This window comes from Epinephelus moara, chromosome 24 (assembly GCF_006386435.1).
Source record: "Epinephelus moara isolate mb chromosome 24, YSFRI_EMoa_1.0, whole genome shotgun sequence".
In the NCBI taxonomy this organism is placed as follows: domain Eukaryota; kingdom Metazoa; phylum Chordata; class Actinopteri; order Perciformes; family Serranidae; genus Epinephelus; species Epinephelus moara.
In genome coordinates, this window is record NC_065529.1 from 9200689 (window position 1) to 9224918 (window position 24230).

Below are 24230 nucleotides of genomic sequence, written 5' to 3' on the forward strand. Positions count from 1 at the left end.
ACCATGATATTTTCACTGGTATCGTACCGTGGGTCCCAATATTGGTACCGTGACAACACCAATCTGGAGGGGGTTCATCTGCAAAAACTAACGAAAAACTAAACAATGATATTCGGTATTTGGTACTCGGTATTCGGCCAAGCGTTTAACTATATTCAGCTTTGGCTTCGGCCACAAATGTTCATTTCGGTGCATCCCTACCCCAAAGGTTGTTGTATGTTGTCATGTCATTATACGCTACGTTATAGAGAGGTGCTGGTGATTGGCACATCTGGGTGATGCTGTACTGTACGTTATCATGGTCAGTGTGTTTCCATTAATATACCTACAACATCTACAACATATCCCTTATCTGCTTTTGTGTCCTAAGGCTGCTTGAAAGCTGCGGGGATAAGAAGTTGGCCTCTGGTTTGTTTTTTCCACATCCCAATGATCGGCACATCTGGGTGACATTAGTACATGTTGGATGTGTTTCCATTTACATCCCCTAAAACTGCAGAGCAACGCCGGCACACAGTCCCGTTCTTATGCGTAAGTCTCTCTCTGGTGCCGCTGTAGCTGACCAGCACACTGGGAACTGGCAGGTGGGTCTTCCAGCTCCGGTACATTTGCGCTCGTCATAATGACTAATCAGCATGCCATTCTCTTTGTTGTGCTAACCTCAATATTTGTTTATTGTGTTTCATGTCATAGGCCCACAAATGTTTATCCATATCTGATAATTATCAGACTTTGATCCTCTGCCTGACCGTCACTGTGTCCAGGGCTATTCTTTTTTTTTTAAATGGTCTAGGCTTTTTAATGGTTCTATATCATCAGGCTATTATTAATACAAGCAGGGGATTTTAATACAAAGTGGTAACCACTGTATGTGACTGCATGAATGGGCCAGACCTGCGCAGCACTGGATTTGACATGAACTATAATAAAGTGGAGCTTCTGTGCTTTGATTAGCTGCTGTGAAACAACATGACACTCATCCATTTAAAATGAACATTAGTTCTTCTGAGTTCATTATGGTCAAAGTAATACAAAAGTAGTGTAATGAGTAACTTATTACTCTACGCAGAGAGTAATATTGTCAAGTAAGTTATTACTTTCAAATGAAGGTAACTAGTAATATATAATAGATTACATTTTAAGAGTAACTTGTCCGACATTGGTGTTGTTGACCAATCATTAACTGGTATATGTCTAAATGGGACCATATCATTCCACACAATGGAATCAGTATAGTACTATGTAAAACGGTAGTGAGTGTGAAAATGAACACTTTGTCACACTTGTGTGTGAACCAGGCTTTTACTGCAACTCCCATTCTCTCCTCAATGGCTATTACAGTTCTTTACATCCCTAAAAAAACAAAGGAGCAAAGGATTCAGCATTTTCATCTTTTGCATTTTATTTTTGCAAATAGGAAAATAGCATATCTGGTATTCAAAAAAAAAAACTCAAAACAAATACAGCCTGTGTTCAACCAGATACACAGGCAGGAGAGAGAGAGAGAGAGAGAGAGAGAGGGAGAGAGAGAGAGAGAGAGAGAGAGAGAGAGAGAGAGAGAAAGAGAAAGAGAAAGAGAATTGGATGATGATTAGGGAATACAGGTCTGGATGTAGGTCAGTAGAAGCAGCCTGGGGAGGCTCAGACACAAAGACAGCGCTGGTTCAGACAGATAAACACGTCTGCCCGTCTGTCTGCTTTGAATGGGTTTCTACATTACTAAGCATGGTTGGTTCTACAGAAGTGAAACCTAATGTATCCATAATGCTACGAGACAGGGATATGAGGAGGATTGCTGTGTAAATGACTGTGAACTGCTACATGCAGAAGTGCTCTACTTTTGAGTTTATCCAAAAGCACCAACGTTGCTCGAGCTAAATTAAGATTGCCGGTAGCCTACAGTTTGTAGTAGTGAATGTCTGCTGGTTCAACAGAGACAATCCAGTTATGTGAAGCTGTTAGTTATACTGTCTCTTTATGTGAAGCACTGGTAGGTTAACAAGCACCAATGTATTTAGAGCACAAACAAATGATAATAGTGACTGCACTGCATGGTGCAGTTTAACCTTCCTTACAAAATCCTTTTTTTTTTTTTTTTTTTTGGCATTTTACGGTTCCAATACATGTTATGGAACTGCCGTAAGAGCACAATAACTGTTTCTCACTTTCCACTAACACAAGTGCACTTGAGACCAGCAGACTCAGCTTAATGGTTTGTGAATGGGTAGAGTGGGACTCCAAATCCCAAACCATAATCAGTCTGACATTCCACAGATTGATCACGCTACAATCAAACTCACATAACAGACCAAAAACCTCTCCAGAAACACGACTGAATAGCTTAATGCACTGATAGAAAATCCTCATTGATAAAAAAAACCCATGTATATAAAGGCTACAAGCTGTACATGTTATCTTTGTCCTTTATGTTCATTACACATTATATTGAGTATGCTAATAGATGATTGAGTAGATGTTAGCTGCCTTTCCAGCTGTTTAATCTATTAGCTTTTCTTGCTGCTATAACCAACAGAGAATTGTTTTACAGTAACTGCTACTGTAAAGACGAAAGAGCAGTGCTTCACATCACTTTTGCACCATTGAGCCAAGATATAACACACAGACAGAGTAGTTTTCTAGGCCATGTAAGTCGGCAGCACAATGATTTTCAAGAGAATTTCAGAGAACAAAGAGCTTATAAACTGTCACGCAGCGAGGGTGGCGTTTCCTCAAAGGGCCAGAACAGGGTTTTCTGGTTTGGCAACCCCCAGTTCAGAATCACAGTTAAATAAGAGCAGTCATATGATAACAGTAGGATCAAGTGAGGTTGGTTTTGTGATATGGACAAAGGCATCAATAGAGATTACAGGAGCTGAGCAAAGGAATAAAGGGTCAAAACAGAGTGGATTAGGATTGAATGAATACAAAAAAAGCCAGGACTGAATGCTTAAAACAGAAGTTTTTCTCAGTTTGGCCAAATTGTGAGCAAAGCCACAAATTTAACAGTATCTCAGCATTTACTCCTAATATCAAGAGTCATAAGCTCCGTTTTCACCAAGTAGTCCCACAGGGTTCAGTTCATTTCAGTTTAGTATGCATTTTTCCTGTTTCCACTGTGAAAAGTTGTGGATGGTAACAATGGAACAGTTTCTTACCGTCCCCATTTTTGGTCACCCCTCTGTTGGGATACCTAGCACACTGATCTGGTACTATAAGGTGGAAATAGAAACTTTGTAGCCCATTGATTGGTCAATAGAGGACAGTCACTCTTGCTCAGGGCTGAGTAGTAGTAGGTTTTGAAGCTCATGTAACCACTGTTCATACTGTAGCGTGTTTTACATACATTAGTAAAGCAGAACTATAAAATGAAAGGATGTTTTGCTGCCTCTAGCAGCAGCTGGAGACTGAGAAAAAAAATTTACTTAATTTACTGGGCCAACTGCCTGCAACTTTTAAGGTGGAACGTTTACTTGTAACGTTACTCAATTCTCCATTAGTTTTTATTGTCTCTCTTGGATGACATACACTTTTAGTAATGAGTGGATCTTCAAGCGTTTAAAAATATGTATATTAATTTTGACCGGATTATGTTGACTGCGTATATTCTAATCCTCACCTGGAGAAAAAAAAGCATCATGGAGCATTGTTCCTGTGGGCTATGGCAACACTAAACCCCTGCACTTGCCTGAGAAGCACTCAATGCATAAAATGTTGTTCACAAAATGTTGGCGTGCAATCCCATTCTACGGATGATAAATGAGGTGCAGACTTCCATCTGTGTCACTGGTGAAGAGGAAATACAGCGAGTGCGGGACAGTGCAGTGAGTGACAACAACCCTGCCCACATTTAAGAATACTGTTTGTGGTGGAAATGCTAAATGGACCTAGGGTCTAGATACCATGTCTGAAGGGTTACTTTTGGTTCCAAAGGTACCATACCAAACGTGTTTGGTGAAAATGGGGCTACAGCGTTCATTCAGAGTGAAATGTCACTCTAAAAATCTGCAAAGTATTTAGGAGATTCTGCAGCTTTAAGTCATAATTTCACCGCATAGCGATGGCTGTCACGCTCTGCCACGTGAACACAACCATATGATTAGAACACATAAAATAAACTTGGCACTAAATTTTCATTTTAACAACGTACAAAAACATTGGGAAGCTTTTTCTGTGTGGACCCTGAAGTTAGGCTTTGAGGAAGAAGGGCAATCACAAAAGAAGAAAGGGGATTAAAGAATTACAGACACACGTGTTATTGGTTACCACCCCACTTCCAACAGCACCTGGAAGCTTGGTAACTGTGCTGCAACCAGTGGTTGCAAGAAGGGCCTCTGTGAGACTGACTGGTTATGTGTTTTGTCGTGTGTGTGTGTGTGTGTGTGTGTGTGTGTGTGTGTGTGTGAGTGAAGGCCAGGAAATCCATTGTCAGTGGATTTTTTCCTGAGGTGGCTGCTCAGTATAAGACAAGCTGCTCAGAAAGAACAGTAAAAGATGAACAGCAGGAGGGAAAGACAGGAAGGAAAAAATGAAGGGAAAACAGCAGCCAGCTCTCACTATTCTTCTGAAAGTTCTGCTTGTGAAGCACCAAAAGTCCTGAGGGAGACCCAGACCCCCCTCCATCAGAGCCAGGCCAGGCTGGGTGGGGGCAGGTCAGGGTTTAGGCCAGCTGAAGGTGTCACACAGTGGCTCTGATAATCCTGCTGGGCCTGGAGCTGCGGTGGACCTTCGTGTGTTTGGATAAGTGGTCACTGCGGGCAAACTTCTTCTCGCACAGTGAGCACTCATATGGCTTGATGCCAGAGTGAGAGCGGCGGTGACGAGACAGTTCATCAGATCGGGAGAACCTGGTGACACAAAAGCAGGCGGGTGAGGTAAGGGACACTGTACCAAGGACAAATACACCAAGTTTTTCCACATGAGCCCACTGGTTAATTTATCCATGTCCCCTGCATGACCTAATCAGGTGTTCAAGAAACTAAGCTAGGAGCTCTAGGCCCACAGAGTGCATACTACTCTGGACCTGGTAAATAATACACACATTGTAGTAGACTTTTTTTAGCCTGTTTACACCTGGTATTAACGTGTATTTGGGCAGCTGAGCACTGCCGCACTGTGAGGGCGGGAACAGAGGGCTTGGCAGGGACGGAGCACCTGCCACAGCAAGCAAACATGCCGTCTGTGGTCATTTTGACTTGACCAGTGGACTTCACTACAAGCCAATTGGCTGTTGAAACAGGTGATGAGCTTTATGTTCTAAAACCAGCCATTGGCAATTTAACCAGCTGAGTTGCAGGTGACACTATCAGCTGGCTTGAATCAAGCTCAGACCGGCCAGTTCTAACAACTGCAACTTGTCTCTGCAACACTCTAAAACTTGTCTTGTCTCATCATGAATCATTAGTCTGAACTGGGTTAAATTTGTTCCTTGTTTCTTGCGTGTGAACTTGAAGTGGTTTGTTTAATCTTTTTGCTATTGTGTTCTTAGTCTGTTTGTTCTTTTATGTGAAATTCTTCATGCTGCTGTCTTGGCCAGGACTCCCTTGAAAAAGAGATTCTGAATCTTAATGGGACTATTCCTGGTTAAACAAAGGTTAAATCTGGAGCTGCACAGTAATATTAGTCAATATTTGCTTTAAAATGAACTATTAGAATAGGCCAACATGCTTTTCTAAATTTGCACAATGAATGAATATTGCATACATTAAAAAGTATTGAATTTCATGTCTCCATCTGCTGGTGGGCCATCACAATAAGAGTATGCATGCATAATATGATGTTAATTCCACTACAGAAGAGACCTGATGATCACTAAAATTAGGTGGGAAAAAGTGGATATATCGATATTGGTATGGGTTATCAGTCAAATGATTTGTTACATACTGATAAATCAGATATCGGCAAAAATATCCAATATCGCGCATCCCTAGTTAAATGAAATGAAATAAATAAGCAGTGATAGTATGCAGCTAAAGATGGTTCTTTTTTCTTGGGGATGCAGCAATTTCAGCATTCTAAAGATATTTTTTCGGGCATTTTTAAGCCTTTAATCGATTGGACAGATGAGCGTGAAGGGGGGAGAGAGAGAGGGAGTGACATGCAGCAAAGGGCCACAGGCTGGAGTGGAACCCGGGCCGCTGCGGCAACAGCCTTGTACATGGGGTGCCTGCTCTACCACTAAGCAGGGTCCGACGTTAAGGTTTTTTCCTACTTGCCCTGCCGGGCAAGTTCTTTTTCTGGCTGTGTGGTGCATATTTTCGCTCATGACTTATATCTTACGTCAGCAGAGACGCTCAGCCAATGGAGGCAGCAGCACATAAAAAAGCAGCACACTGCAACTGGCCCCTCCGAGGACAGAAACAGGAAAGGAAATACACCATTACAGGCCTGGAATTAAGTCATTTTTAGGGCAAGGCCACTTTGGCCTTTGATAAATACAAATTTATTGGGGCATCACGGCCAAAATGTGGGGCACCAAGGCCAAAACCAATGGCGCAATAACAATATGTGCTAACTACATTGAATGAAGACAAAACAATATATGTGTTGAAAAACAGTACTGAGTTTATTAAAACTGGGTGTGCATGACTGGGGATATATCTCGTTTCTTGTTGTTTTGATTCATGTCCCTTATTTTTTAAGTCTTTGAAATCTCTTTATTCTTTTGTTATCTCCTAGTTATTAAGAAATTATTATTAGAAGAAGATTCTTTATTGTCCTTTCTCAGCACATTACATACATTTGACCTCTGCATTTGACCCATCCTACTGTATACACTGGGAGCAGTGGGCAGCCGCAGTGCAGCGTCCGGGGACCAACTCCAGTTCTTTTGCCAATGCCAGTGGTCAGGGTCACTGACAGGAGTATTCACCTAACATAGCCTACATATCTTTAATTATATAATTATTTATATGTCTCTATGGATATTTTACATAAATCCCCAATATTTAATTTGCCTTTAAAAAAATCCTCTTCCTTCATTTCATTTGACATGTTTATTGTATTGTATTATATGTATTAATTCTCTACAGGATCTTGTATGTTCTTTAATTTATTAAAAGAAAAAAACAAAAAAACGTTTTGGTGAACCCTGCAGCAAAGTGAACCCTCTTCCTCAGAGAGGATCTTTGCCTCCCAGTTTGTTCCTGGCGGCAGAGCAGAGTGAACCGTCTTTCTTCACAGAGGATCTTTGTCCCATGAGAGCAGGCAGACAAGTTTCGCTGGCGATTTGACAGTCACTAGAAGCACATTATGACCCTTTGTAAAAGTTTCTGTGTGGTACCTGTGTTGTACACGAGCTAACGTTAGCGGCTAAGGACTGAGAGGCTGTCCGGTATGTGTGTGTGTCTGTCTGAGGAGTGTCACTACATCAACTTGTTAGCCGTAGCCTTGCTGTTTGTCATGTTAATGTTAAAAAAAAAACAGGACATGCTACACTGGCCGTATGGGTAGGAGGGGGATTACAGCACTGGCTGTTTGGCCATGGTATAATTCCTGCCCTACGATTAGAAAAAAAATAAAAATAAAAAATTGAGTCGGTGCTGCTTGCCCGATTGGGCATGTCTGCGCAGGGTCTGCTGGCCCGCCGGCTATTTTTACTTGCCCCGGGCATTCGGGCAACCGTTAATGTCGGACCCTGCTAAGCCACCGACGCCCCGAGCAATTTCAGCATTCTGACACAAAGAAAATAACACTAACAAGAACTCATTAGTCAATGAGCTAAATGACAGAAAACTGATCAATAACAATTTTGATTTCTGAGCAATTTATTTAGTCATTTATCAAGCAAAGAGGACAAACTATCAACATTTCAGCTACAAACGTGAGTTTTCTCAGCTTTTCTGTTCCATATCATTGTAAATTGAATATCTTTGTATTGACTGCCACTCACGCAAACAGGAAGTGTTCAGCCTATCATTGGCACTCTGCCACTAGCAGAGTCTTCTGGCACAAGTTTACTCCATCTCAATTTTTGGCGCAACTCAATGCAGCATCTTCCAGTAAGGCATTTGTCATAAAAAGTTGTGCAGTGTTTTCGTATCTGCCAACCCTTCAAACTCATGGATGTGTCACTTCAACTGGACTTCATGGATCATGTGTCATCATCTCACTAATACCTAAAGCAACCTGCCCCTCCAATGCAGCCCCTTGCATCAACCACTGGAGAAATCTCCATAAAAGCACGTAATCATAATTGCTATATCGTAGGCAACTGGACTTGCTTGCGTTTTTCGAAGACGTTTCACCTCTCATTTAAGAAGCTTCATCATGGTATGGCATGGTAGTCCCAAATTCACTGCTCTGCTTAGCCACACAGCCACATACAAAACACTGAGGAGTGATCCTAGCAGTGGCTACAAAAAGAAGGTAATAGACTATCTACAAAAACTGGAAAAGGAAAGTCACTGACGGACCACTGTATTATTGACTCTACCCTGCTGGGACCATCCCATGTATCTATGGACTCCCGAAGATACACAAGGAAGGAGCACCACTAAAACCCATCATCAGCAGCGTCAACTCAGTCACGTACAACATCTCCAAACACCTAGCTATAATCCTAGCTCCCCTGGTTGGTAACAATCCACACCATGTAAGGAACTCTGAGGATTTTACCAACAAGACCAGAGAGATAACACTGGACTCTGACGAACCTATGGTATCATACGATGTCACGTCACTTTTCACTTGCATTCCCACTAAAGAAGCAGTTAAGACAGTGAGGAAATGTCTGCTACAGGACAGCTCCCTTCCCAACAGGACCGTCTTCACCCCAGACCACATTTATGACCTGCTGGATCTCTGTTTGACCACCACCTACTTCAAGTACAGCGAGGGTTTCTACTGACAAAAAGCATGGCTGTGCTATAGGCCCACTGGTATCCCCTATAGTGGCCAATCTTTACATGCAGTGTTTCTCCTACCATTATATTAGCCCTCCCCAACGACCACCCCGCCCCCCCTTGATGGTTCAAGTTAATTTTATTTATCTGTATTTTCTATATAGCAACAGATCACAACAGAAGTCATGCATGGTTACCTTTCCTATAGAATAGGTCTATACCTTGTCCTTTTATTAAACAAACTACATAACCTTATGTTATTTATCTTATTTGCACCACGGCATGTCATTTCTGTCTCTACATGGTCGCGCGTTTACAATTCTCCTCTGCTCTCCGTATCGTGCACGGTGGAGTTCTACCCACCCACGCGCGCGCGCGCACACACACACACACACACACACACACACACACACAGATGAGCACACCATCTGGCACACTCGTGCTGCATTTTCCTGACAGAACCCGACCCGAGTCCGAGACAATTATAACCAAGCCCTGCCCAAACCCGCAGCACGGCACATTGAGTTTGTGTACAACTCAGTTCAGTCTGTGTTGCGTTCAGGCGTTGTCACGTGAATAACAAATTCCAGCACTTGAATAGGCCATAGCACAGCACAGCACAACACAGCACCCCCCTGACATGGAAGATGTGGAGAAGCCTTCACGGAACACATTAATGCAGTGGACCCCAACATCAAATTCACATGGGAGGAAGTCAGAGGAGACAGTCTTAGACTGTGCAGTACACACTGAAGAGGACAGGAACCTAAACTTTGAGGTGTACAGAAAACCTACACACACAGACCAATACCTGCTGTTTGACTCTCACCACCAATTGGAGCAGTTGGGAGTAGAGTTGTACCGTTACCGATACCAGTATCGGAAATGCCTCCGATACTGCCTAAAATGCGTCATTGGGCATCGGCGAGCACAGTCTATGACCACTCCAATACCATGTCATTACGCATAGGCACGCTATCGTTTGAACATCACCATCGTGATGTGCGCATGTGCGATAGTCACATCGCAGGACATGCAATGTTTTCTCTTTTTTTTAGAACATATAAACTTTTGTTTTGCTTCAGAAAAGCAGCTCTGAAGCTCCGCTCGTTGCTCCGCTCCGCTCGCCTCTCTCTCTGTCTCTCCCTCTCTGACAACAGCAGCCCCTCCCCCTCTCATGCACACGCTGCAGTCACATACTGAAAATGAGCGACATGCAAGAAGGAGAAACGGTAAAGGAGGACTTATGCCTTGTACACACTACACGACTTTTCTGCCTGTTCTGAAAGTCACTATGTCACATTACACGATTGTGGAGTCAGCAGACAGACATGACACACGACATGATGGTCCACACCAATTATCCCCGGTCGTCTTTCACGACGTGTGTGATGTCATCGGGTTATTCTTGTCCTATTTTTATTACTTTTACTATTATTTGAGTCACTGTCTGTTCATGTGCCAGCCGGAATGTTGTTGCAGTCACCTAAAAAGCGCCAGCAGATGGCAGGAGCTTCATTTGAAGTACCGTACTTAAACACAAAAGTCACTGATTTCTCCACAAGAAGTTCCTACAAATGTTTCAAAATAAAAGCCTATCTAGAAAATGGATGAATTCTCTCAGCCGAGGTTATAAGGGACTTTTAATTTGAAACAAATTCAGGAAGTGTTGAGTTTAAAATGACAGGGCCATGTATTAACTTTATCAAGGCAACGGAAGCAGATAAAAAGTAAAAATATAAAGATACAGAGGGAATGATAAATAACGGCTCTTTTATAATGCAGTCTGTTTCAAATGAAGTTGTAGCCTCTGCAGTTGTGGTGAGTAAAAGCCCCGCCACTATTTTTTTATTTTCTTACTTTAAGTCATCTGGTGAAAATTCTTGTATTTTTTATATGGCAATATATATTGCAAAAAAAAAAATAAAAAAAATATCGCAATGTCAGTTTTTTTCCAATATCGTGCAGCCCTACATTCTACTGTAGCCTTTAAAATGTGTTTTTTCCCAAATTGTGTGGCTGCACTTTAACCTGTGTCTTGATCTGTGTCAACACTGGATAATAATAATATAAATAAGTTTTATGGCATTCATTCTACTATTATGTATTTATTTTGCGCTGGTATTGGATCGGTACTTGGTATCAGCAGATACCTAAGGTTTAGGGATCGGAATCGGTATCGGGAAGGAAAAAGTGGTATCGATACATCTTTAGTTGGGAGTCATCAGGACACTGAATCATTGGGCTGAAAACATGCCCACTAGGACAGAGGGGAAGGTGAAGGAACAGAAACACATCAGGGAAGCACTTAAAACCTGCCTTTACAAAAACCTCTAAAAGACCCAGAGCAGACAGAAGAAGTGACACAAAAACATAACAACATTGTCATTCCTTATGTCGCAGGCGTATCTGAGAAACTCAGGAAGATTTTTGACAAACACCACCTCCCTGTACACTTTAAACCCAGTAACACACTGAGACAGAAACCCAGACATTAGCAGAGTAATGTAGTGTGTGCAGTTCAGTGCAGCCAGGAATGCACAGATTTATACATTGGTGACACAAAACAACCACTCCACAAGCGCATGGCATAGCACAGGAGAGCCAGCTCGTCAGGTCAAGACTCAGCTGTCCGCTTACATCTAAAGGAGAGGGGACACTCTTTTGAGGACTGCAATGTGCACATCTTGGCCAGGGAAGAAAGGTGGTTTGAAAGAGTAAAAGAAACCATCTACGTCAAGTCGGAATGACCATCGTTAAACAGAGGGGGTGGCCTACGACACCACTTATCACCCACCTACAATGCAGTCTTGGGATCCCTCCCCAGACGACTTCACACTAGGGCATTAACGACTTTTTTTTTTCAGGTCGACTCGGCCCGAATATACTTGGGCGGAACGTACGCGGAACGGACTCTGCGGAGGTCCGCGCCGACTCAAAGCGGACGTCCGCAAACCCTGTGCGCGCAAAGCTCAGATTTTACGACCGCGCTGACTCCGCTCCGCACCAGTGACTGCTCGGCATGTATTTTTCACATCGCGGGGATTTTTCACGGACATTTTTACAGGAAACTACAATGAAGAAGTGCGCTCGACTATGAAAGCCCGAATGACTGCGGACATTCCTCGCGGAGTCCGCTCCGCTTATAGTACGCCCGAGTATGTCCAGGATAAAGTATCAGCGTAAGCCAATCAGAGGCAGCGATTGCATTCCGTACACGAGCACACAGAGAGAGAGAGAGAGAAAAAACACACTACTTGTCGACTACTCCCGGGGGGTGTCGACTTGCGCCACTGACGTCGACACGTTGACAAATCGACTTTTCTGTTAATGCCCTACTTCACACCAGTTCATCCCGGGTCCCACCTGACCCTAACGACTCACCTGATGGCCAGGTGGGTCAACGACTCACACTGTGGCCTTAACGACTCTGAAACTAAGAGCTCACATGTGACCCCTACGATTCTGCTACACACACACAGGGTTTAAAGCCTGCAACTCCGTACCAGTCATTTAGAACTGAAGAAGCTTCTTGTATGAGAGGCGAAACGTCTTCAAGAAACGCAAGCAAGTCCAGTTGCCTACAATATAGCACTTGTGACTCCATAAAACATGGTGTATTCCTTTAATCTTAAAGCTAATTTATACTTCTGCGTTGAATCGATGCTGTAGCTACGATGTAGGCTCCACGTCGACGTAGAGCCTATGCTGTAACCTAGCCGTAGCCTGACGTCCACCTCCCCAGAATTGTAACTATGCGTCGCAGTGACGCAGATATCCTGTCTGTTTCTGTATATTATTATTCCCTCAGTGAAAAGAAGCTTGTATTTACTTTAGTTCACAGATAAGAAACAATAAATTGTGGAGACAGTAAAGCCTCAACTAAAATACAGTGGTATGAAAAAGTTAAGGCACCCCTCTGAGACTGCATAATAATTTACTCTGTCTTCACAGAAAACGATCACAGTGGCATGCCATTCATTTTCTAATAAAAGCTGAGTACTGGGGTATTTTCCAGACAAAGATTTTTAGTGTAGCAATATTAAGTTGTATGAAATTAAATCAGATATGAAAAATAGGCTGTGCAAAAATTTGGGCACCCTTGTCATTTTGTTGATTTGAATACCTGTAACTACTTAGCACTGATAAATTGGAACACAAAATTGGTTTGGTGAGCTCATTAAGCCTTGAACTTCATAGACAGGTGCATCCAATCATGAGAAAAAGGTATTTAAGGTGGCCAATTGCAAGTTGTTCTTCTCTTTGAGTCTCCTCTGAAGAGTGGCAACATGTGGGCCTCAAAACAACTCTCAAATGACCTGAAAACAAAGATTGTTCAACATTGTGGTGTAGGGGAAGGCTACAAAAAGCTATCTCAGAAATTTCAGCTGTCAGTTTCCACTGTGAGGAACATAGTGAGGAAAGGGAGAACCAGTTCATCTTAAGGCCAGAAGTGGCAGGCCAAGAAAAATATCGGAGAGGCAAAGGCAAAGGATGGTGAGAACGGTCAAAGACAACCTACAGACCACCTCCAAAGACTTACAACATCATCTTGCTGCAGATGGTGTCACTGTGCATCATTCAACAATTCAGCGCACTTTGCACAGGGAGAAGCTGTACGGGAGAGAGTGATGCGGAAGAAGCCTTTTCTGCACACACGCCATATACAGAGTCGCTTGAGGTATGCAAAAGCACATTTGGACAAGCCAGCTTCATTTTGGAATAAGGTGCTGTGGACTGATGAAACAAAGAGTTATTTGGTCATAACAAGGGGCGTTATGCATGGCAGCGAAAGGACACAGCATTCAAAGAAAAACACTTGCTACCCACAGTAAAATTTGGTGGAGGTTCCATCATGCTGTGGGGCTGTGTGGCCAGTGCTGGTACTGGGAATCTTGTTAAAGTTGAGGGTCGCATGGATTCCACTCAATATCAGCAGATTCTTGAGAATAACGTTCAAGAATCAGTCACAAAGTTGAAGTTACGCCGCGGCTGGATATTTCAACAAGACAACAACCCAAAACACTGCTCAAAATCTACTCAGGCATTCATGCAGAGGAACAAGTACAGTGTTCTGGAATGGCCATCCCAGTCCCCAGACCTGAATATCATTGAAAATCTGTGGGATGATTTGAAGTGGGCTGTCCATGCTCCACAACCATCAAATCTAACTGAACTGGAGATGTTTTGTAAGGAGGAATGGTCCAAAATACCTTCATCCAGAATCCAGACACTCATTAGAGGCTATAGGAGACTTCTAGAGGCTGTTATTTTTGCAAAAGGAGGCTCTTCTAAATATTGATGTGATTTTTTCTGTTGCCCAAATTTATGCACCTGTCTAATTTTTGTTTTGTTGCATATTGCACATTTTCTGTTAATCCAATAAACCTCATTTCACTACTGAAATATTACTGTGTTCATCAGTTATTTGATAGATCAAAATGAAATTGCTGATCCAAACACCCAATGATTTATAAATGAAAATAATGGAAATTGTCAGGGGTGCCCAAAATTTTGTAGCATTATGTAGCATTGTAGCATTATAAGTCTTGTATGTGATTTATCCATAAGGGATTTATCCTGGCTTCATATAAGCAGAGGAAATCTCCGCTCGTCGCTAGGCTAATTTATATGATGTAAAATGCCATAGGCTAGCGCTAATAACGTTAGCATGTTGTATTTGTTTGGAAAACGTGTTGAGTGTGACAGTTGTTTTGTTGGTGAATGTTGTGAGTTGTAATTAGAGATGTACCAATACTATTTTTTCCTTCCCAATACGGATTCCGATCCCTGAACTTTAGGTATCTGCCGATACCGAGTACCGATCCGATACCAGTGTGTAAAATAAAAATGGATGGGATATGAATTGTTGTATGTCTCAACTCCTAAAACTCTATGTAAAATATTAAGAAATAAATACATGATAGTAGAATGAATGCCATAAAACTTTTTTATTATTATTATTATTATCCAGTGTTGACACAGATCAAGACACAGGTTAAAGTGCAGCCACAATTTGGTAAAAAACACATTTTAAAGGCTACAGTAGAATGTAGGGCTGCATGATATTGGAAAAAACTGACATTGCAATATTTTTTTTTTGCAATATATATTGCGATATTAAAAAATACATTATACAAAAATAGTGGCGGGGCTTTTACTCACCACAACTGCAGAGGCTACCAGCTTCATTTGAAACAGACTGCATTATAAAAAGGGCCGTTATTTATCATTCCCTCTGTATCTTTATATTTTTACTTTTTATCCGCTTCTGTTGCCTTGATAAAGTTAATGCATGGCGCCGTCATCTCAAACTCAACACTTCCTGCGCTTTTTAGGTGACTACAACAACGTTCCGGCTGGCACATGAACAGACAGTGACTGAAATAATAGTAAAAGTAATAAAAATAGGACAAGAATAACCTGATGACATCACACACGTTGTGAAAGACGACCGGGGATAATTGGTGTGGACCATCATGTAGTCTGTCATGTCTGTCAGCCAAGTCACAGCACGATTTTATGACTCCACAATCGTGTAATGTGACATAGCGACTTTCAGAACAGGCAGAAAAGTCGTGTAGTGTGTACAAGGCATAAATCCTCCTTTACCGTTTCTCCTTCTTGCATGTCGCTCATCTTCAGTGTGTGACTGCAGCATGTGCATGAGAGGGGGAGGGGCTGCTCTTGTCAGAGAGGGAGAGACAGAGACAGACACCGCACATCGCGATGGTGATGTTCAAACGATAGCGTGCGTATGTGTAATGACGTGGTATCTGCTTGGTCATAGACTGTGCTCGCCGATGCCCGATGCCACATTTTAGGCAGTATCGGAGGCATTTCCGATACTGGTATCGGTATCGGTACAACTCTAGTTGTAATGGAGCCGAATTGTGTGCTGTTACCTTTGTTAAATGTTGCTGTTGTCCCTGGTTTTATATGAGAAGAGGGAAAGATCGCTAGTTGCTAGGCTAATTTATACAATGTAAAATACCATAGGCCTGTGCTAGTAACGTTAGCATGTTGTATTTGTGGGGAAAATGTGTCCAGATAAAGACAAGTGTTTGTCTGTCAATGCTGCGATTTATAGTGAAGCCAATTTGTGTACTTGTGTTTGAAATTGTCTCTATTAAGCCATGTTTAATGTGTTTTGAATCAACTAAACTTTATAGCACTTAACAGAAACCTCCACCGCCATCTAGCATTTTGGGGGTGTAACTGCAGAGTGACACAGACACACCACCTTAGAAGTAAAAATGCTCACAACATCAAAGGCGACGTGCATAGGCTATGTGCGTAGGGTCTACGCACAACCATAAATTGCGTGTTAGTCTTACACTTCATATTTACTTTATAGGGTAAGGAACTATATTTGGTAATTTCCGCACACATTACATATGGCGCCCATCCTGTGCCTCAGTGAGGTCAAGTAGCATGTGGTCTTCACCCAGCCAATCAGCAAAGATTAACCTACATCACAGAACATGTGATTGTGGCATTTGACAAATCAGCAGAGACCTGGACCACATCCAACTTGCTGTTTTTTCTGAAGTTGGAAAAAGACGATCATGCGGCTCTGCTCCCTCTGCAATTATGGTCAAAACATCAAAACTAACCATGGTAAGTTGATGAAACGAACACATTTTATGGTTGAATAGTTGTGCTAAGTGATTAAATATGTGTTGTTTGTGGAGGACTTAGTGAAATGAGTAAAATTATGGCATGAAAAATGGGGGCACCATATTTGATCATACGCCCTGTTCACCTAAAAACTAGAGTTAATATGGAATGTCCATATTTGGACATATACCCAGTGTTTCCGCTACATTCATTTAGCAGCGCCGCTGCTGCTCCTTCAAAACATTCATTTAGCAGTGCCGCTGCTGCTCCTTCAAAACATTTATTTTGCAAATGCACCACCTTATAACAGTTGTTTTATTGCATGTGTTTAATTTTTAGCAAGTGCCTGCTCGGATATTTCATGTCAAGAGGAGGGAGACTGTTGTCGTGCCAGCCCACCCTGCCATCAGTGATGATGACGAGGAGCCTGACCACCAGTGCTGATGTCCCTAAGTCTGTCACCGCAGCCACACCCCAAATGAGGCTGCAAGTACTGCAGCAGGATAGGCAACATTCTCAGGTCAAACGTGGTCTGAAGGGTCTGCAAGGTCCACCTCTGCATGAACAGTGAGCGTAACTGCTTTATCATGAAGAAGTGGCCTGCCTCCAAAGTGATAATGTGTATGCTGACAGGTGCCTGAATCAGCACAAATGTTGTAATATTCTAAAAATTATGTTTTAGTGTTTTACAACACGTTAATTTCACCTTATATGTGTATTTCTTGTATTTTTTATATATACATTTCTTGGATTTTTTTTTTTACCACTTTAGGGCAAGGAACCAAATATGTAACTTCGTTGACCTTGATTTTCAAGATGAAAATGAAAAATGTTAAAAAAATGTCACAAAAGCAAAAAAGTCTTGTTATGTCCTCCAATAACACTCTAGGGTTGAAATTTTGAATTTCAAAGTATTTCAACCCTATAAAGGGTTAATGCTACTACAGAACACATCATGCCACATACCTCCATCCACACTCAGGCCAGCTACATGTGTAGGGCTTCTCTCCTGTATGCCGGCGGAAGTGAGCTTTCAGATGGCTGCTTTTGGTGTACATCTTCCCACAGCCTGGGTGGGAGCACTTATGGACCCTCTCTGTAGGTGGCAGTCTGGTCATCCGGGGGGCCACGGCCTTAAGCAGACCATTGCCCTGGCCCCCAACCCCAGTCATGCCTGTGATCTCTAGAGTCCTCATAGTGATGGGCAGAGGAGCGATCTTCACGTACTTCTGATCAGCTGACTTGGTATCTCCACTGTTTAGTGATAACAGGGTGGTGGGGGTGGAGGGCACCTGTGGGGCCAGCAGGGTGACATTTTGTCCTGTTGCACCCTGGAGCCCCATGACCACATGAGTGAGCCAAATGCCACTTGGTGCCCCAGGTGAAGAGCCTGCTGAGGCCGAGGGCTGGGCCAGAGGTAGGGGCTGGAGCTGGAGAACCAGTGGACCCCCCAGGAGCACTGGTGAGGTTAAGGTGGAGGGTGGGGAGTTCATTTGGCCAGAGGGATAAAGGTCAGCTGGGCTGTGGCTCTTTTGATCTTTCTGAGGGGTGTTTGAGCTTGAAGTGCAGTGAGAGGCACTAGTCCCTATGTCACTGCAAGTCTCTAAGGAAGCAGCCGGGGGTGCAGTGGAGGATGGAGATTCACTGCATGGAAGAGGGGAGGCCTCTTCTTTTGGAGTCAGCAGCCCCTCTTTGACCAGTTCCATTTTTTCCCTCAAGAACTCCTCTATGTCCTCCAGGGTCGGGGAGAACGGGGAAGAGGGATGGAAAGGAAATTCTGGCAGTTTAGGATCCTGACTCGCAGGCTCCTCTTCTCCCTCTGTTCCTAAAAAAATATGCAGACTTGTCTCTTCATCTTCTTCTTCATCCTCCTCTTCCTCCTCTCCAGGGCTAGAGCTGTGCACAGCCCCCACCTCCCCAGTTTCGGGGCTGTTGCAGGAGGCTGAACTGCCCCCTTCGCTGTGGGCGCCATCTCCTAGGCCAAGGGAGAACAGGCTGCTGCTATCCCTAAACAGGTCATTCTCCAAAATCAGCGTTCTGCTGCTGAGAGACACCATTGATCCAGGCCAAACGCACAGGAGAGGATGTTGAGGAAACACTATCCAGGAGTGGGATAACAAAAAAAACCTGCAAAGGAAGCATTGAGATTGGATTTTATTACTCAGCAAAAAGTTACAAGGTGAATGAAGAGCTATTTACATCACCACCTGACTTTTACTCATTAACATTACCTTTGGTTACAAAGAACATATTTAAGAAATCATTTATTCCACAGGCCGCTGATTCGCTAGTTTCTTACAGACATAATTTTAATCTCATTTTTTGCTACCTAATTTTTGTACATTGTATTTTATTACTTGCCAGATGTGCAAAACACAATGTTCTACTTTGATAGACAATAAAGTTTAAAGTATAAACAAGGGCTAGGTGATATGGTTGAAATTACAACTTGGGCAATACACATACAATGCAATTATAATACAGCAAGTGTTGACAATCACATACAGAATTACCATGTCGATGCTCAATGCAGTTAACAGTGTTTTGCTGTTATATGTTACAAAACCAACTCTTCACGCATGTAAAAAAAAAAAAAAAAAAAAAAAAAAAAACCTGAGATAAATTTACTTGTTTGGGGGCCCCGTGGCAAAAGTTTGCTGCTGGGCCCCTCCTGAGCGACGTTTATGTACCCCATCAGCTCTGAGTTCACATTAAAGTGATAGTTCAGGTTTTTGGACATGAAGCTGTGTGAAACCGTTGCTATCCTGCGCACCTGCATGGCGTGGTGATGAACTGTCTAATTGATTTCTGTTGGCGTGCTGTCTTGCGGGCCTGCACGGCGGAGTGATACTGGCCAGAAAATAGTCCCAATTGATAGCAAGGTCTGACGTAATGCGGGGATGTTTTAAAATTATTGAAATAGTCTAACAAAACACATGCATACTTTTTTGTAGCTTAAAACCTTTTGATTACGTGTCCCCCGTACATCTTCAGAACTACTTTTTCTCCGGTAAGCTACGGGCGATTTCTCAGAGCAGGAGGCTCGTTGACAGTAGTGACACCGTCACATCAGAGCTACAGATGGTCAGCGTTTCACACAGCTTCATGTCCAAAAACCTGAACTATCACTTTAAGTCTTCTGCAACGTCTGCTCCACAAAGCAATTGATTTATCGTCACCTTAGAATTATAAGGTCCTATCTGAAAATTGTCAGAATTGAGTTATTCATATATTCTTTCTCTGTGACAACTTATTAGCACAGTATGAGGTCTTTTTTAAGTTATATTCATTCATTTTTTACTTCTTATGTAGAAACAAAAAGGTTCATATCATTTATGCTATTTGGAATGCAGAACCTCAATATCTCAAATCTCCTCAGAATGCAGATAGAACCTTATAATTCTAAGGTGGCGATATGGTGAACATTTTGCCAGTTTTGCCTTGTTGGTAATGAAACCTTTAACCAGATCTACCTAGTGTTGCAGCCGACCATTTCATTTTCAGAATCAGCATGTGGTTTATTGCCAAGAATTAGCTTGGGTGTATTGGTGCATAACATAAACATAGTAGGAGATAATGACATTACGATCAAGTCTTGAAAAACATCAAGAAACCTAAATACCAGGACTGTTAGCATTAATGCATTAATTACGATGCAATTAAAATACAATTAAAAAGTGTGTGTTTTTTTAAATAGCGTTTACTGTGTACTGCTAATTTGTCCCTTCGATGGACCCTTACTTTTAGTCAAGCTGCTGGAGCAGCTTTCTGCTACCACAGTAATGAAAAATACCAGCGCTTTTGAATGGCCCCTTTCACTCCCAAACAGCTTAGTTGACAAGAGGAAAGTAATATGCACCTTAATTCAAATGGAATTAAAATATCACCAAAGTATTTAGAGTTTGCTGAGCACACAGATGCAGCCACAGATGTCAGTGGGCAACTGCATCACCAAAGATGTCAGAGTACTATTTTGGAGTGTCCAAATCTGCTCAGACCTGTGGATGAAACTAAATCGAAGATGTTAACTACAGCGCTGCTAAATGGCTGGAATCTGACTGGAGACCAGTCAACATTGTGGAACACCTGGGTCTGAGGGACGTCTTCATGTTGGCATGTTGTCATGGTTTCAGGACCACACTGTTTTAGCAGTGCAGCACTGATCTGAAAGAAATAAATCTAAAAGTCAAGATCATAAAATACATTTCATTGATTTCAATTAATCCCCAGTCAAGACACTAGAGTTACTTTACATTGTTAAAATGGACTTTAAAACTGTTTTTAAATGCAAAATAGTGAAAGTGACTGAAAATGTGATTAATTGCGATTAGGCTAACTATTGAAATTCAGCAATTAATTGGGATTAAACAAATTTATCATTTGACAGCCCAAGTAAGTACAGAATAAAATACAATTCTATTTAAAAACTATTAAAATACTATCAAAATTAGGGATGCACGATATTGGATGTGTTGCCGATATGCCAATATATAACAAATTATTGCCTATAACCGATACCGATATTGATATATCCACTTTTTCCCCACCTAATTTTAGTGACCATCAAGTCTCTGTAGTGGAATTAACATGATATTATGCATGCATACTCTGATCATGATGGACCACCAGCAGATGGACACATGAAATAGAAAGCTTTTAAATGTATGTTATATTCATTCATTGTGCTAAATAAGAAAAAGCATGTTGGCTGGTTCTGGTAGTTCATTTTAAAGCCAATATAGGCCAATACCTATGATGCACTGATATTATCGTGCGTCACAAATTAAAAAGTATGAACAATATGTAACTAAGACAAAATGAAAAAGCTGTGCAGGTTTTAATGGTGGTTTGTGCATTAGATTTGACATAAAATATCCCATATTTAAAAGTTGTTATCAAATATAGGGAAGGAATATTCCTAAACCTTCTACAATTACCTTTATTTTTTCAAGGCCATCTTCACCTGTGGGCCACAATAAACTTTAAAATTTTCTAGCACTGGTCTGACTATATGTATATGCACACAAAGTGAGGCAGCATTGTATTAACAGGATATGAGAAATGAAATGGAAAATTCTTTGATCATGCAAATTCCAAGTTTATTAAAAATGCATCTGTAGTTACAGTGTATCTGACCCCTACCTTGTCGCAGACATTCTATTTAAAACAGAGCCCGAACGGACAGGCTTACAGCGGTGACAGAGTGCCCGTTAGCCTGTGTGCAGGCTGTTTGTTGCTGCTGTCAGACGGTCAGGCACATGTTGCAGCAGGGCCTCATACTTTACACAATGCACGAACAAGGCGCTGGGTAAACACGGCCCGCACTGACGCGCCCATTACCGTGTGGCGAGGAAAACGGACCGTGTTGCTCGGGGCTCGCTCGAAAGCAGAAAAAAATGTGCTCGGGCTATTTGTAAAGCAGAAGCGGTCGGCAACATCGCAATCCGCCTGAATGCGACTGCGTCCGCGGAGGAATCCACGAGTCTCAAGTTCGGCTGGGTCAAAATTTGTTCTATTTATACTCCTACGTGTCTCCGGATGAACCGAGCGCGACCATCCCGGACATTCGGCTTGACCTACCGTGTGTAGTTCGGAGGAGGCTCGGTAAGGAGATGCGGCGCCGTCGATGGCTCTAGTGTTCTCCTGTTCTCTCTTTTCCTCCGTCGTGTTATTGTCGTAGCACACTCACATCCCGTCCTTGCCACGGGTCCATGTTGGCATTCCTTTTCCCAGCGTCACGTGACAGCATTGCTGCACAACTCGGAGGCACGGGTCCTATTCCGCGTCTCTGATTGGCTGAGCGCGGCGGAGGCTCGCCCTAAAAGAAGCGCTCTGATTGGCTGCCGCTCGATAAATTCTGACTGCCATGTGTTGATGGAGGGATCACTGTACAACGACTAAAGCACGATACAATGTGGCCTATTGATGGTGTACACAGGGATGGACAAAATAATGGAAACACCTATCAATGTAACTATGTACCATTTTTCATCAGAGCAGCCTCTGGGCTCTTTGTCCTGCATCCTGCAAACCTGCAGCAGCTCCTGAGGAGACAGTTCTGACAACATCCTGCTACTAAACAAACTACTCCTGAATATACTACACTAAAATAATACAGAAGATGGAGGCATTTTCTAGTTTTGATTACAACTAGGGAACATTTGTATGGAGCTCGAACAGTCTCAAAATGAATAAATGCACACAGAAATTAATAAATGCACAAAAAAAGGATTCACAGATGTATTTGGGGATATACATATACATATATATATATATATATATATATATAAATGACTCAATATATATAATGACTCAAAACACAAACACATTTTCAATGCCCACAAAAATATGTTTCATTTCATATATAAGTAGAAGAAAATCCACATATAAAAAATAAGATTTATAAACATATTTGTGATGCACACAAAAATATTTCTTGTTTTAAATATGTGCAATTGAAATTCACAAATGTACGCATGTAAGAGTATTTGCAATTTTCATCATACATATTTGGAGGTTGTTACATTGATATATGAACTGTCGAACCTGCATTTACAAAGTGCTTTTAATTTGTAAACTTCCCTGCATTTGTGTGTGGAGTTTTGAGACTCCCCTGACGTGACTCGATTCATAAATGCATTTTTTCTATGAGGGGATTGCCTCCATTTGCCCTGATTGTTATTCTCATCTATGCTGAGAAATGATCAGACTTATTGACTCCCAGTGTGGGGCTGAGAGCTTTGGCTCCTCCAAACATAAATGTTATAAAATCTGCAAAGATGACTAATGTTATTGTTTAACTCTCTGATGAAGACTGAGATACTTTCTTATTTCTACAATCTAATCTCAAAAAAGCATATGCAAGATCTCTGTTTAACACTATCAACAGACTGGTGAGCCCTGCCCAAGCTACTGTTTCTGCCACATCTGTAGAAGATTGTGAGAAGTTTTTAAAGTACTTTGTTGAAAAGATAGAAAACATCAAACCATCAGTTACTCCCACTAGCTTACCTCCTCTGTCATCACAGCCTTCACTCTCCATCACAGTGTTGGATGAGTTTACCCCATTAACCTTAAGGATTTGGTTGACATTGTGTTTAAATACTAATCTCAGTACCTGTAAGTTGAATATTCTGCCTTCCAAGTTTTTCAAAGAGGTTTTTGAAGTCATCGCCCCATGGCATCTAAAAATTGTTATTTTTAGATGCCAATTTCTTGTCTGGCCAGGTCTCACATTACTTCAAACAAGCCTTTATCCAGCCTCTCCTTCAGAAATCTGGTTTAGATCCCACACTGCCCAGTAATTACTGTCCTATATCCAAATTACTGCTGATCTCAGAAATGTTGAAAAAGCTCAGTAACGTCTAGAAAGAATAGAAGAAAACAACATATTTGATTAATTCCAGTCTGGCTTTACAAAAAAATCACAGCACAGAAACTGCTCTACTTACTGTACGTTCACACCAAAAGCTGCCAGAGCTGCAAAATAGCTGAATTCGCTCTAGCAGCACCAGTAAAATACTTGCGGCAGCGAAAGCAGCTCAAGTCGCTCATGACGTCAAATTCTGAACATTCGATTATGCTTCTCAATGTATATGGTGACTACGGCCCTGTCATGCATGCATAATTAGGCTACCGTTGTCTGGGTGTGCAAAGGTGAAGTGGCTGGTCTTGTCATATAAAGTTTGATGGAGTGTCAACTGGACAATATGGAGATATTTGCATCTTGAAAGCCGGACTACAAATGTGGATAGACAGGGAGAAACACAC

General features: G+C 42.0%; 1 protein-coding gene across 1 annotated transcript; it reads right to left on the reverse strand.

Annotated features, from left to right (window-relative positions):
• Nucleotides 1–1402: 1402 nt before the first annotated feature.
• si:ch211-117k10.3 (Krueppel-like factor 15) lies at nt 1403–22174 on the reverse strand. The gene is made up of 3 exons (XM_050036941.1): nt 22041–22174; nt 17427–18587; nt 1403–4844 (listed from the first exon to the last, which is right to left on the reverse strand). Exons 2-3 carry the CDS (start codon nt 18515–18517, stop codon nt 4676–4678), a joined length of 1260 nt encoding a protein of 419 aa, XP_049892898.1. The 5' UTR covers nt 18518–18587; nt 22041–22174; the 3' UTR covers nt 1403–4675.
• Between the last annotated feature and the right edge of the window lie 2056 nt (nt 22175–24230).

Coding starts and splice junctions, on each gene's coding strand:
- si:ch211-117k10.3 (XM_050036941.1), bottom strand. CDS start 18,517: ATGGTGTCTCTCAGCAGCAGAACGCTGATTTTGGAGAATGACCTGTTT. Junction 4,845..17,426: donor TGGCCTGAGTGTGGATGGAG/GTATGTGGCATG, acceptor TTGTGTCACCAG/GTTCTCCCGATCTGATGAAC.